Source organism: Scyliorhinus canicula, chromosome 3 (genome assembly GCF_902713615.1).
Source record: "Scyliorhinus canicula chromosome 3, sScyCan1.1, whole genome shotgun sequence".
Classification (NCBI taxonomy): Eukaryota; Metazoa; Chordata; class Chondrichthyes; order Carcharhiniformes; family Scyliorhinidae; genus Scyliorhinus; species Scyliorhinus canicula.
The window spans coordinates 227,236,504-227,251,679 of record NC_052148.1 but is presented as its reverse complement, the minus strand read 5'-3'; the positions used below and the strand labels follow the sequence as shown (position 1 = coordinate 227,251,679).

At 46.3% G+C, this 15,176-nt stretch overlaps 1 protein-coding gene across 2 annotated transcripts in view; it reads right to left on the bottom strand.

The window, feature by feature from the left end:
• idua (alpha-L-iduronidase) overlaps nucleotides 1–15,176 on the bottom strand; it is a 328,554-nt gene that overhangs the window by 9,756 nt on the left and 303,622 nt on the right. For both annotated transcript variants that reach the window (XM_038792331.1, XM_038792332.1), the window contains exons 10-12: nucleotides 11,282–11,403; nucleotides 9,798–9,923; nucleotides 8,236–8,312 (exon numbers count right to left, since the gene is read on the bottom strand). In XM_038792331.1, the coding sequence (XP_038648259.1) occupies nucleotides 8,236–8,312; nucleotides 9,798–9,923; nucleotides 11,282–11,403 (325 nt within the window). The remainder of the gene's footprint in view (nucleotides 1–8,235; nucleotides 8,313–9,797; nucleotides 9,924–11,281; nucleotides 11,404–15,176) is intronic.

The following is a 15,176-nucleotide window of genomic DNA, read 5'->3' as shown; positions in this document are numbered from 1 at the left end:
CGTAACAATGGTTATTGGATGCCAATCATCGCAGTCCCAGGACACTGATGCAGGAGTTCCCTCAGGGTAATGACTTGGGCCTGATCTGCTTACAATGCTTCATCATTGACCTTACCTCCCAACATAAGATCAGAAGGATGCTGAGTAATGTTTATACAATGTTAAGCACCATTTGTAACTCCTCAAAAATTGAAGCAGTTGGTGCCCACAGGTGCAAGACCTGGACAACATTCAGGCTTGGACTGATCGGTGACAAGTAACACTTATGCCACACAAAAGGCAATGGCCAAAAGGAGAGGATCGCATCATCTGCTCTTGGTACTCAACAGCATTACCATCACTGAATTCCCTACCATCAGTGTCAGGTTACCACGGACTCGAAACCAAAATGGATTAGCCAGTTTTAAGACAGTGAGGAGCGCCGGGAATTCAGATTAAAACAGTGAGTAGAGCCAGGAGTTCAGATTACATACCACAGAGAACCAGAAGCCGGAGAGAGAATGGACCTGGTGGCGAGCAGCTGATCTAAGCAACGGGGACACTTTAAAAAAGAGTGGTGCAGTGAACCTTCACTGAACCTAGAGGCGGAGCCCCTGAGGTGACACAGGATTCAGACAGTGACGCGGTGAAAGGGGAAACAGTTGAGTAATGTCGGTTGAGTTGGACTTGGCTGGTAAGGAACTACCATATGGACTGATCCAAAATAGTAGTAAATAAGAAAAGTGTTGTGGTCAGGCGACCCATGACCTCCAGGATAGTTACAGAAACATTGATATTTTTAGTAAGTTATAGAGATTTACAGCATGAAAACAGGTCCTTCGGCCCAACTTGTCCATGCCATCCAGTTTTTGGCACTAAGCTACTCCCAGTTTCCCGCATTTGGCCCATAACCCTCTATACTGAGCATGGATAAAAACTCAAAATGTGGAAGCCAAGTTTAAACCTAGCCAGACTCTGCAATTTGCTAACTGCAGAGCTGGAACAGACAGTATTCATGTAGCCAGGCCTTGGTCAATCAACTTTCAGTGGAATATTATAAAATGTTCAAAGATAAAGCTGGTACCGCTGATGGTGGGTATGTTTGAGGAGGCGATAGGGAAGGAGGTGTTACCACAACTTTGGGGAAGGTACGATTTCCCTGTTACTTAAGAAAGATAAGGATCCGACAGAGTGTTGTCGTATAGCCCCATATCACTTTTAAACGTGGAAGCAAAGATATTGGTGAAGGTACTGGGAGGTAGGCTAGAGAAGTGCCTCTCGAAAGTGATAGGTGAAGATCAGACGGGGTTTGTGAAAGAGAGGCAGCTCTTTTCGAATATTAGGAGGGTATTGAACATGGTTATGGCACCAGCGGAGGGGAAGGAAACAGAGGTGGTTGTGGCATTGGACGCCGAGACAGCGTTTGACCGGGTAGAATGGGGGGACTTGATGGCAGTTCTGGAGCGGTTTGGGATTGGACCAAGATTTGTGAACTGGGTAAAGCTATTATATAAGGAGCCGAAGGCGAGTGTCTGCACAAACAATATCAGCTCGAGATACTTTTCTCTCCACCGTGGGTCTAGGCAGGAATGTCCTATGTCCCCCCCTGCTGTTTGCACTTGCGATTGAGCCATTGGCCATCGCATTAAGAAGTTCGGGGGTATGGAAAGGGATAGTGTGGTGGGGGGAGGATAGAGCAAAGGGTGTACTTATATGCCGATGACTTGTTACTATACTTGTCGGAACTGTGTGTGTCAATAGGGTGAATACTGGTTCGGGTGTTTGGGTCCTTCTCGGGTACAAATTAAATCGAGACAAGAGTGAATATTTTGTGGTGTCTCGGTTGGGTGTGGGGGCAGGGATTGGGGGGGGGGGTGCTGCCATTCCGTCGGGCAGGGACTTACTTTAGATACCTGGGAGTGCAGGTTGCTCAGGATTTGGGTTGGCTCTATAGGTACATTTCTAGTTTGGTGGGGAGGGTGGAAGCTGATCTGGCAAGGTGGGATGGTCTCCCTCTGTCACTGGCGGTTAAAATGAATGTGTTAGGGCAGCACGGTGGCGCAGTGGTAGCACTGCGGTCTGACGGCGCTGAGGTCCCAGGTTCGATCCTGGCTCTGGGTCACTCTCTGTGTGGAGTTTGCACATTCTCCCAGTGTTTGCGTGGGTTTCGCCCCCACAACCCAAAGATGGGCAAGGTAGGTGGATTGAACACGCTAAATTGCCCCTTAATTGGAAAAAATGAATTGGGTACTCTAACTTTATTTTTTTTAAAGTGTTACCGCGATTCCTGTTTATTTTCCAATGCCTGCTGATTTTCCTGCCAAAGGCATTTTTAAGAGAGATTGAAGGGATTATTACCTTGTTCATATGGGGAGGGAAGGTGGCCAGAATTAGAAAGGTGCTACTAGAGAGAGGAAGTGCAGGTAGGGGGTTAGGGTCTTCCGAACCTGATGTATTATTACTGGGCGGCGAATGTGGAGAAGGTACGGAGTTGGGTCAGAGGGGTTGACTCCCAATGGGTCAGAATGGAGAAGAGTTTGGGTAGGGGGTCGAGATTGAAGGCGCTAGCGACAGCATCGCTCCCGACGACCAAGGGGAGATACTCAGGGAGTCCAGTAATAATAGCTTCGTTGAGAATTTGGAGGCAGTTTCTCCAGCAATTTGGGTTGGGGACAGGGTCAAGGGAAATGTCGATTCGGGGGAACCATAGATTTGAGCCAGGGAAGTGGGATGGAAATTTTCGGAGATGGGAGGAGAAAGGAATTAGGACACTAAAAGTTTTGTTTCTTGGGGGGTCGGTTTGCAGGATTGAAGGAGCTGGGAGCGAAGTATGGGCAGGAGCAGGGGGAAATATTTAGATACATACAGGTTCGAGACTTTGCCAGAAAAGAGATACAGACCTTCCCAGTAGAGCCGGCTTCCACATTGCTGGAGGAGGTGCTGACGACAGGGGGACTGCAGAAGGGGGTAGAATGACGGTTTACAGGGTTATTTTGGAAGAGGAGAAGGCACTGCTGGAAGGGATCAAGGCAAAGTGGGAGAAGAGTTGGGAGAGGGTATGGAGGAGGGGGTTCTGGTGTGAGGGTGCGTGCCTCCACCTCTTATGCGAGGTTGGGGCTGATATAGCTGAAGATGGTATATAGAGCACACCTTACAAGGGCGAGGATGAGCCGTCTCTTTGAGGGGGTAGAAGATGTGTGTGAACGTTGTGGATGGGGGGGGGCGCCTGCAAACCACGTTCATATGTTTTGGTTCTGTCCCAAAGCTGACGCATTACTGGAAGGAGGTGTTTCGGGTAATCTCTAAAGTGGTGCACGCGAAACTGGACCCGGGTCCTCGGGAGGCCATATTCGGGGTGTCGGACCAGCCGGGGATGGAAACGGGTGCAGAGGCAAATGTTGTAGCCTTCGCTCGTTGATCGCCCGAAGGCGGATTCTGTTAGGTTGGAGATCCATCGAACATTAGGGGGGGGTAGCTGGGAGGGTTGCGGGGAGGGGGACTGTATGTGTTAATGGTGACTATGGGTGATTTCAGATTCCTTTTTGTCATTTGTTTATGTTGACATGCGGACTAATGTTTGAGCTTTGGTGGGAGGTTGGGATCGTTATTGATGTGGGGATTGACATTGCATTCGTTACTGATTGTTGTTTATTGCTGATTGTAAGTTTGGTAGAAAATGTGAAAAAGGAGGGGAATAAAAAATATTTAATAAAAAAACATAGTACTATTTAAGTTTGTTTACCCCTGAAAAGTGTGTGGTGATACACTTTGGAAGGAGTAACAGGACAAGGGAGCACTCAATGAATGGCAGAACACTAGGAAGCTCAGAAGAGCAGAGGGATCTTGAGATATTTGTCCACAGATCTCTGAAGGTGGCAGGACAGGTTAACAGGGTAGTTAAGAAGGCATACGGGACACTTGCCTTTATCAATCATGGCATAGATTATGAGAGCAGGGAGGTTATATTAGAGCTAAACAAAACTGTGGGCAGGCCACAGCTGGAGTACTGAATGCAGTTCTAGTCACCTTACTGTTGAAAGGATGTGACTGCACTGGAGAGAGTGCAGAGGAGATTCACCAGGATGTTGCCTGCAATGGAGCATTTGAGCCATGAAAAGTATAGGTTTTGGTTGTTTTCTTTAGAGCAGGGAAGGCTGAGGAGGGGACCTGATTGAGGTGTGTAGGATTATGAGGGATATGGACAGCCTGGATAGGAAGCAGCTATCCCCCTTAGTTGAAGGGTCAATAAGAAGGGGACATAATGTTAAGGTGAGGGACAGGAGGTTTAGAGGGGATTTGAGGAAAACCTTTTCATCCAGGGGGTGGTGGGAGTCTGGAATGCAGTGCCTGGGAGGGTAGTAGAGGCGGGAAACCTAACAACTTTTTAAAAATACGTGGATGAACACTTGAAATGTTATAGCATTCATTGCTACAGGCCACGTGCTGGAAAGTGCGATTAGTGTTGATTTAATGTAGTTTTGTCTGAGCAGACTCCGACTGGAGTGAAGAGCCTCTTCTGTACTGTATGACTCTATATAAATACTGTGGTTACATGACCAGGTCTGAAGCCAAGGATTCTGTTGCAAATCACCGCCTGACTTCCCAAAACCTGTCCACCATCCACAAGATACAAGTCAGGAATGTGATGGAATACTCTAAACTTGCCTGCTCCAACAACAGTCAACAAGCTGTACACCATTCACAAGAAAGCAGCCTGTCCAATGGTACCCCAGGCAGCAGGCAAAGGGAAAGATCAAAAAGCAGCATGGTGCGGTCTGCCGCTGTGCGTATGCGTGGCCACGGACCCAGCAATTCTCTAGCCGTGTCCGCAGCTAGAGCCGGAGTCTCTATGCTGCGTGCCTGCTAACCCCTCACCAGACAGAGAATCGGTGGAGGTTTTGCACCGTTTTGTTCGGGCATAAAACGCCACTATTCCCACGCTGGCATCAGCACATATTCTCCCAAACAGAGAATCCAGCCTCATATCTTTACAGTGAATTAAGTATTTTTCAAGAGCAGTAACTGTTGAAAATAGGGAACGCGGCTGCCAATTTTCATGCAGCAAGTTCCCACAAAAAGCAATGATTAGATGATTTGAGAAATAGGAAGGGACCAAGAATAGATCAATGGGGGATACCAGAGGTGACTGCATAGGAATAAGAAGATAAGCCAAAGTTAATCACTTCACAATACTGTGTTATATTTCATCTACCATGATTTGGCTCCTTGTCCCAGAAGTCACTTGCTATTTTTCTCACTATTTACAATTGGATCGGCCATGTGCTTTTGGGGGAAAATCTGTTTTATGTTGGGGTTATGGTCCCTTTAAGAGCTAGGTTGCTCTGCAAGATGATTTCTTGTAAAAAAGCAACTGGTTTTGAGGAACTAATCATGTAACAAGCTGCTTGGGAGATGAACAACAGAAAAAGGGTTAACAGAACGGTAATTACAAGGCGGATTACATTCCTTGGTTGTGATTCGCTTTCAATAGGGAACTTCATTGAAGCAGGATTCAGTTGAAACTGTGTGTGCTGGCTAAAACACTGGCCCTTTGTTTTTTTTAATTTTTTTTAATTTGTTTTTATTAAGGTTTTTCTCAAACAGAATTTTTACATAACCAGTGAAAGAAAAAAGAAGAATAATTAGCAAAACAAATGAACAGTTCCCCACCCCCCGGATTTCTGCTGCTGCTGACATTTTAACGCTCGCCTAGAAAGTCAAGGAACGGTTGCCACCGCCAGGCGAACCCCAGCAAGGACCCTCTCAAGGCAAACTTTATTCTCTCAAGACTAAGAAACCCAGCCATGTCACTAACCCAGGTCTCCACACTCGGGGGTTTCGCGTCTATCCACATTAACAAGATCCATCTCCCGGCTACCAGGGAGGCAAAGGCCAGGACTTCGGCCTCCTTTGCTTCCTGCACTCCCGGATCCTCCGACACCCCAAATATCGCTACTTCCGGACTCGGCTTTACCCGAGCATCCAAGACCTTGGACATAGCCTTTGCAAAGCCCTGCCAGAATTCTTTAAGCGCTGGGCATGCCCAGAACATATGGACATGGTTTGCTGGGCTTCCTGAACATTTCGCACATCTGTCCTCAACCTCAAAGAGCTTGCTCATTCTCGTCGTCATGTGTGCCCGATGTACCATCTTAAACTGAGTTAAGCTGAGCCTGGCACATGATGAGGAGGAATTCACCCAGCCCAGGGCATCAGCCCACAGACCCTCATCCAGCTCCACGCCCAGCTCCTCCTCCCACTTGCCCTTCAGTTCCTCCACTGGGGCCTCCTCCTCCTCCTGCAGTTCTTGGTAAATGTCCGACACCTTCCCCTTCCCTACCCAGATGCCTGTACCCTGCGGGGGGGGGAACAACGGAAATGTCCCCACCTGTTTTATGAGAAAGACGCGGACCTGGAGGTATCTGAAGGCGTTTCCAGGGGGCAGACTGAATTTCTCCTTCAGCGCCTTCAAGCTAGAGAAAGTCCCATCTATGAACAGGTCCCCCATCCTTTTGATGCCTGCCCTGTACCAACTTTGAAACCCTCCGTCTATCTTGCCCGGGACAAATCTATGATTATCCCATATCGGGGTCCAAACTGAGGCCCCCTCTTCCTTCCTGTGCCTTCTCCACTGACCCCAGACCCTCAGTGCCGCCGTCACCACCGGACGCGTGGTGCATCGTGCTGGTGAGAACGGCAGCTGTGCCGTTACCAGTACCCCTAGGCTGGTGCCTTTGCATGACGCCACCCCCACCTCCATTACCCATTTCCTAATCATGGCTACATTAGCCGCCCAGTAGTAGCTACAGAAGTTCGGTAGCGCCAACACCCCCCCCCCCCCCCCCCCCCCCCCCCACCCACCCGACTGCACTCTAAAAACAGTCTTTTAACTCGCGGGGTCTTGTTTGCCCACACAAATCCCGTGATAATCCTGTTCACCCGCTTGAAGAAGGATTTAGGGATGAAGATGGGGAGGCACTGGAAAACAAACAGGGATCTGGGGAGGACTGTCATTTTCACGGTCTGCACCCTTCCTGCCAGGGAAAGCGGGAGCATGTCCCACCTTTTAAAGTCTCCCTCCATCTGCTCTACAAACCGAGATAGATTGAGCCTGTGTAGGGCATCCCAGTTCCTAGCCAACTGTATGCCCAGGTACCGAAAGCTCGTCTCCACCATCTTGAGCGGGAGTTCTCCCAGTCTCTTCTCCTGGTCCCTAGCGTGAATCATGAAAAGCTCACTTTTCCCCACGTTCACCTTGTACCCCCAGAAACTCCGGAAGTCCCTCAAGATCTGCATGACCTCCCCCATACCCTCTAGAGGGTCTGCAATATACAGAAGCAGGTCGTCTGCACAGAGCAAAACACGGTGCTCCCCCCCAATTGCAAGGGCAAATAGTAGCGGGGATAGGGGGCACCCCTGCCTCGTCCCTCGGTGTAGCCTAAAATACTCCGACCTCAGCCGGTTTGTGATACACTTGCTACGTGGGCCTGATATAGTAGTTTGACCCACCCAATGAATCCCTCACCAAATCCAAACGTACTTAACGCTTCCCACAGGTACTCCCATTCCACCTGGTCAAAGGCTTTCTCTGCATCCATTGCAGCCACTACATCTGCATCCCCTCCTTCTGAGGGCATCATGATAATGTTTAGGAGCCTCCTCACATTTGTGTTCAGCTGCCTGCCCTTGACGAAGCCTGTCTGATCCTCCTCAATCACTCCCGGGACACAGTCCTCTATTCTAGTAGCCAAAACCTTGGCCAGTAGTTTGGCATCTACGTTTAGGAGCGATATCGGTCTGTAGGACCCACATTGTAGCGGATCCTTCCCCCCCTTGAGGATGAGCGAGATCAAGGCCCGCGACATCGTCAGGGAGAGGGCTCCTCTCTCCTTAGCCTCGTTAAAGGTTCTTAGCAGGAGTGGGCTCAGCAGCTCCGAGAATTTCTTGTAGAATTGTACAGGGTAGCCGTCCAGTCCCGGGGCCTTGCCCGACTGCATACTATCCAGGCCCTTAACTATCTCCTCCAACTCAATCGGGGCCCCCAGTCCCTCTACCAGATCCTAACACTGGCCCTTTGTAATACCAGTGTATACTGTCCCCAGTTTGAAAAACAGCTGCTCACTACTACACCACTCTATGTCCTTCAACTAATTTCATGTTCATGCAACCACTGTGCCTTTAACCATGTGTGCTTCATTTTTCCCCCTAATATTGAACATTTTGGTTGTTTGATAATTTCAATGATCAAATACTTACTTTGAATTTACATAATCATCATTCCATGTAATGGCCACCTGCCCCAGTGTCAGTGGTATGAAGCTCACTCCACTAGTCTGCAAAGAGAATTAGAAATCTATTTATAATACTGTGTTATATGCTGCACTTCCTTGGTAACTTGTAAACTTTTCAAAAACTCAGTTGAATTATCTACAACAACAAAGGATTGCTAAAATGGTCTGTTGTAAGCTTTCCCATTCACATGATATATTTATCAAATCATGCTGAAGGATATATTACTGGTTAAAATGGTTTTCAGTGGATTAATTTAATCTACCACACATACTGGTATACCTTAATAAAAAATTATAAGATATTGGGGAGGATTTGGTTCCAGAAATTTGGTTGAACTCCACAAACCCCCGCACCAGTTGGAAGAGCAGCTGGAGGTCGCAACACTTCTGTCAGGTGGCCTAATGTAATTTAAATTAAATCAAGCACTTAGCTGGGCAGTGTCGGGCTTCCCATGTGATCAAGGGTCACAAAAGTCGGAGGTCCCACCCCAATAGCTGGCCTTTCCACTCATGGCAGTGCATTGGGAGCATTAGTTACTGCTGGTAAAGGACGGAGGCCTCGCCAGGGTCACGCCAGTGAGGAGGTGAAGGGGGACAGAAGGAGGTCAGAAAGGTGTATTCCCACCTGATTCTACCCACCACAATGCTCACTCTAGCAGGCTCCACTGAATTTAACCCTTTAGGGATGTCCTTATGTAATGAAAAGAGAGGAAGCAAGAGAGTTGGTTACATCTCCCGGAACCAGGATTTGAACAGTCAGTATAAGAACATAAGAACCAGGAGCAGGAGTGGGCCATTTGGCCCCTCGTGCCTGCTCTGCCATTCAATCACGGCTGATCTATGTGTGGACTAAGCTCCACTTACCCATCCATTCACTGTAACCCTTAATTCTTTTACTGTTCAAAAATCTACCTATCTTTGCCTTAAAAACATTCAACAAGGTAGCCTCAACTGACCAAGCAGGCCAGCAGCACGGTTCGATTCCCGTAACAGCCTCCCCGAATAGGTGCCAGAATGTGGCCACTAGGGGCTTTTCACAGTAACTTCATTTGAAGCCTACTCGTGACAATAAGCGATTTTCATTTAATTTAATTTCATTTCATTTCACTGGGCAGGGAATTCCACAGATTTACAACTCTTTGGGTGAAGAGGTTCCTTCTCAACTCAGTCCTAAATATGCTCCCCCTTATTTTGAGGCTATGCTATTCTACATTATCAAATTGTTGCCTCGGGTAATATTTCACAAAACATTAGTTACATAGTGATGCAAAAAAGTAAAAACTTATAATTTTCTATATTATAAAATGGAATTTTATTTCTTATTGACTTTAGTACCAGCAACCAAATATAGATATTGATCTTAAACCATTTGAACCCTTTGATTGCATTGCTGTTCAAATTAATTATTTAAGCTATTTCTTTACTGTCCATACACGAAAAACATTAATGCCCTATTAATTTTCAATTACATAACACAATCCTTGAGATTTGTAGTCCCACAGGAATTTATAAAACTCAAATTACAACCTGGTTTGGAGGCCTTTCAGGCTTTGCACAGATATGCAACAGATACACAGAGGGAATAGGAAGATGCAGTTTCAGAACAAGGTTGCCTTCTGGAGGAAATGGTATCGGTCCCTTAACCACAGGATCCTAATTAAAACAAAATCAAATTACCTCAAAACACTGAAATGCATAATGAAATACTATTCTAACAAAGGTATAAAAAAAACTCTATATAGAAACAGAATATTCATGTAAGGATGCAAACATGAATTAGACTTTCTATTGTATCAGGGCGGTACAATGACACAGTGGTTAGCACTGCTGCCTACGGCGCTGAGGACCTGGGTTCAATCCCAGCCCCAGGTCACTCTCTGCGTGGAATTTGAGCATTCGCCCCGTCCTTGCGTGGTTTTCACCCCTACAACCCGAACATGTGCAGGTTAGGCAGATTGGCCACACTAAATTGCCACTTAAGTGGAAAAAAAAGTAATTGGGTATTCTAAATTTATTTTATAAAAGACTTTATATTACATCATATTTGGGCGACACAGTGGCGCAGTGGTTAGCAAGCTGCCTCACGGCACTGAGGACCCGGATTCAATCCCGGTCCTGGGTCACTGTTCGTGTGGAGTTTGCACATTCTCCCCATGTCTGCGTAGGTCTCATCCTCACAACCCAAACATGTAAGGAACACAGGAACAGGAGTAGGCCCCTTGAGCCATTCAGCCCATCGAGCCTGTCCCATGATTCAATAAGATCATGGCCGATCTATGACCTAACTCCATATACCTGCCTTTGACCTATATGGGCCAATACGTGGATTGGCCTTGCTAAATTACCCCTTAATTGGTTTTAAAAAAAGAATTGGGTACTTAAAATTTGAAAAATACATCATACTTTAGTAAATAGAAATAGTCCTATTGGATTACTGGCAAACTTGCATTATTTTTTGTAACATAGAACCACTTCCAGGACTGAATCCCCTTGGAAGTCCCATTTCAATCCTGCAAGAGGTTTGCATATCTCTTGTCATTTGACATACCAAGTTCCAAAGTTACAATAGGACTTGGAACTCCCAATGTCAGTAGTCCATACCCCTGGTCCTGCTTCCTTGATATATATACCCTTGTATGGGCACATGCAGGTTCTTTCCTTGTTTTTCAGGAACTTTTCTTTTTAGTTCTTCGGCTAGAGTTGCAGTGAAATTGAAACAGGAGGGCTATGGATTTTTGAACCCTTGGCTTCCAAGAGATATATTAGACTAAGGGTGAATAATTGTAAAATAAAGGAAACTCACTAAGCACAGAATATTCTCTTGAGCTTTCAATGTGCACAAATTCCTCCATCTACCAAAAACATTTTCTATATGTAAATCTAGCATTTGAATATATCAAATAATTTGTAGTGCACAGAAATGCTCAACATAAGTATAATTCTATATTGTTTAAATTGTGCAAATTAATTAACGTTATAATTGAATAGGAAAATACAAGATGATGTGAAACCTCCATTTCTCTGATCAGAAGAAACTGTTCCACCGTTGGAAAATCTGGCCTTCTAAGATTCTTCCATTGCAAGTAAGGATTTGTGTTGTTGTTGTCCAGATGGTAAATGACATACACAAGTTCTACAAAATGATTAAACAGATCAGAAATCAATTAGCATTATACTCTACTGGATTTTAGAAATTCTGTATTATTAGATGTTACAATACGTTTAAAAGAATTGTCCTTGAAAAAAATGCAAGGAACACAGGAACAGGAGTAGGCCCCTTGAGCCATTCAGCCCCTCGAGCCTGTCCCACCATTCAATAAGATCATGGCTGATCTGTGACCTAACATCCATATACCTACCTTTGACCCATATCCCTTAATATTTTTGCTTTACAGAAATCTATCCATCTCAGATTTAAAATTAACAACTGATCTAGATTCAACTGCTGTTTGTGGGAGAAAATTCCAAACCTCTACCATCTTTCAGTGGAGAGGTTCTTCCTCGTATTTCCCTGTTAACATCTTGAATACATCAATCAGATCACCCTCTTAATCTTCTCAATTCTAGCGAAAGCAGGTCTAATTTGAGTAATCTCTCCCCTGTATTCCAGGTATAATTTTTGTAAACGCATGTTGCACTCCTTCCAAGGCCAAATTATCCTTCCCAAGGTGTGGTGCCCAGAACTGCTCACAACACTCCAAGTGGATTCTAACCAGGGTTTTGTATAGCTGCAGCATAACCCCTGTGTCTTTATAATCCAATCCTCAAGAATAAAGGCTAGATTCCATTAGCTTTTTTGATTATTTTCTGCACTTGTGCCTGACATTTTAAGGGCCTGTGCACCTGAATTCCCAAGTCCCTTTGGACATCCACTGCACCTAACCTCTTTACATTTAGAAAATACTCTGCTCTATCCTTTTTTGGTCACACTTGCTTACATTAAATTCCATCTGCCACAATTTTACCCATTCACCTAGTCTCTTAATATCTCCTTGCAATGTTCTACTATTATCTCGGCTTTCTACAATGCCACCTAACTTTGCATCATCCCCAAATTTGAATATATGACTTTCTATGCCGTCATCCAAGTCATTAATGAAATGTGTGAATGATTGAGGCACCAACAGTCACTCGGTCAATTTGAGTAATTACCCATTATCCCCATTCTGTTGCCTGTCACTCAACCAGCTTCCTAACAATGTCAATACTTTTCCCTCAACTCTATGGGCGAGATTCTCCCATATGGGGAGAAATCGTAAGGCTGGCGTCAAATCCGGGCGGGTTTGACGCCAGCCTCCCCCTTCCCGACCGGGAACCGATTCTGGTCCCCGGTCGGGGCTAGCAGCCCGACGCCGTAAGCTCCGGCATCACGGGCTTAACGAATTTCGTTAAGCCCGCTTGCCCGAGTTAGCGCCGGCTGACGCGTCATATGACGTCAGCCGCGCATGCGCGGATCGGAAGACTCCAACCCGCGCATGCGCGGATGACGTCATCGCGTATTTGCGCGAAACCCGCGCATGCGCGGGCCGGGATGCCCCTCAGCCGCCCCGCGAATGGATACTGCGGGGCGGCGGAAGGACAAATAGTGCGCGGGCATCGGGCCCGCGATCGGTGGGCACCGATCGCGGGCCCATGGCACCCTTGGAACGGCCGTGATACTGCCGTGCCAATCGGTGCCATGGTTATAAAATGCGAGTGTTTACGGCCGTTTTTACGAACGGCCAGACCAGGTGTGTTTGCCGTTCGTATAAACAGCCGTAAAGGGCTGGGAACTCGGCCCATCTATCAGCTGTGAATCGCTGCCGGCCGTAAAAAAACGGCGGCAGCGATTCGTGTTGGGAGTTGGGCGTGGGGGGGGGGGGGAGAATAGCGGGAGGGCGTCGGAACAGCGTGGCCGTAAAATTTTACGAGCCACGCTATTCTCCGCACCGTCGGGAGTGCGGAGAATCTCGCCCTATGGCTTTGAGTGGAATTTAATCAAATGCCTTTTGGTAGTCCTTATAAATGACATCCATACCTTAGTCACCTGCTCAAAAATCAATAGGATAAGTAAAGCATGACCTTTCCTTCATGAATCCATGCTGGCTCTCCCTGATTGACCAAACATTTTCAAGGTGTTCAGGTCCTGGGGATTTGTCTATCTTTAGCTCCATTAATTTCCTAGTTAGTGATGCTGTACTTGCGTAACTGTATCAAGTCTCTATCCTCTATCAACTATTCATTTTTTCGGGATTTCCGGCAAATTATCCTACTTTTCTACTGTAAACACCGAGGCAAAGTAATTGTTCAACATGTCTGCCATCTCCGCATTATCACTGACAATAGCCCCATTTTCGGCTTTTAGTGGGCCGACATTGCTCTTGACCACCCACTTTCCCTTTATATAACTATAACATTTCTTCTTATTGTTTTTGACATCCCTTGTAAGTTTCCTTTCATTATCCCTTTTAGTAGCTCTTATAAACTGCTTTGTAACCCTTTGTTAATCCTGGTACCTATCCCATTCATCTGGATCTGTGCTATGTCTTGCAATTTTGTAAGCTCTTTTGTTTAGTTTTATGCTGTCCCTAACCTCTGTAGTTGCCTAAGGCTGTTGTTTTTGTGAAGCTGGGCCTTTTACTCTCAGGGGATATATACTTGCTCTGTATCTCGTTAAATGTTTCTTTGGTCATTTGTAAAGCTTTTTAAATTCTTTAGATACGGATTGGTTTTAATTCATCCAGTTTATGATATCAAAACCTCCTCCCTACTGGCTACAAGGATCCTACATTCTATAACTATCCTAGGATATTAGTAAGAAGATATTTGTCAGAAGACATTGGTCAAAGTGTTTTCATGGAGACGGTAGCCCTGGCCTCAGTTGAAAAGTTGGGACCATCCTGCCTCCGCAGGGTGAGGATGTAATGACCAGGTTTAATGGTCGTAAGGCTGCTAACTGCATGAGGACTGCCCCATGTGGAAGGATGTCCCACCTCGATTTGATTTGATTTATTGTCACATGTACCGAAGTATAGTGAAAAGTATTTTTCTGTGGCTGAGGGATCACACACAGGACATACATAGTAGACAAAAGAATAATCAACAGTGAACATTGACAAATGGTACATCGACAAACAATGATTGGTGATCAGCACGGTAGCGCAGTGGGTTAGCCCATTAATTGGAAAAAAAAATGAATTGGGTACACTAAATTTATGAAAAAACAAGAAAAAAAAACAGTGATTGGTTACAGTGCAGGACAAGGGGCCAAACAAAGCAAATACATGAGCAAGAGCAGCATAGGGCGTTGTGAATAGTGTTCTTACAGGGAACAGATTAGTCCGAGGGCGAGTCATTGAGGGGTCTTGTAGCTGTGGGGGGAAAAGCTGTTCCTATGTCTGGATGTGCGAGTCTTCAGACTTCTGTACCTTCTGCCTGATGAAAGGGTCTGTAAGAAGACAATGCCTGGGTGGGAGGGGTCTGCCTTCCTGAGGCAGCGGGAGGTGTATACAGAATCAATGTGGGGGTGGCAAGCTTGTGTGATGCATTGGGCTGAGTTCACCACTCTCTGCAGTTTCTTGGCGATCTTGGACCGAGGAGTTGCCATACCAGGCTCTGATGCAGTCTGAGATTTGAATCTCTCAGAGTTGAATCACATGGCCAGCAGTGTTACTGGGAGCGGTGACCACTGATGGGATTGCAGTTAGACCTCCACAGGCAGCATTGAGCAGGCTGGACTGCAAAGTAATTGGGGTGGATTCATCAGGGCTAGTCAGGCAGGCCCTGGCTTGGGAATGGGGGCCCATGATCAGGATCCGGGACAATGCGATCAAGCAGATGTGGCAATTACTGTTGGTAGGCAGGAGCGTCCGTTGTGCATCAGATTCCTGAACAGCATGTGCCTTTTTCCCAAGGCCACAGCCAGTC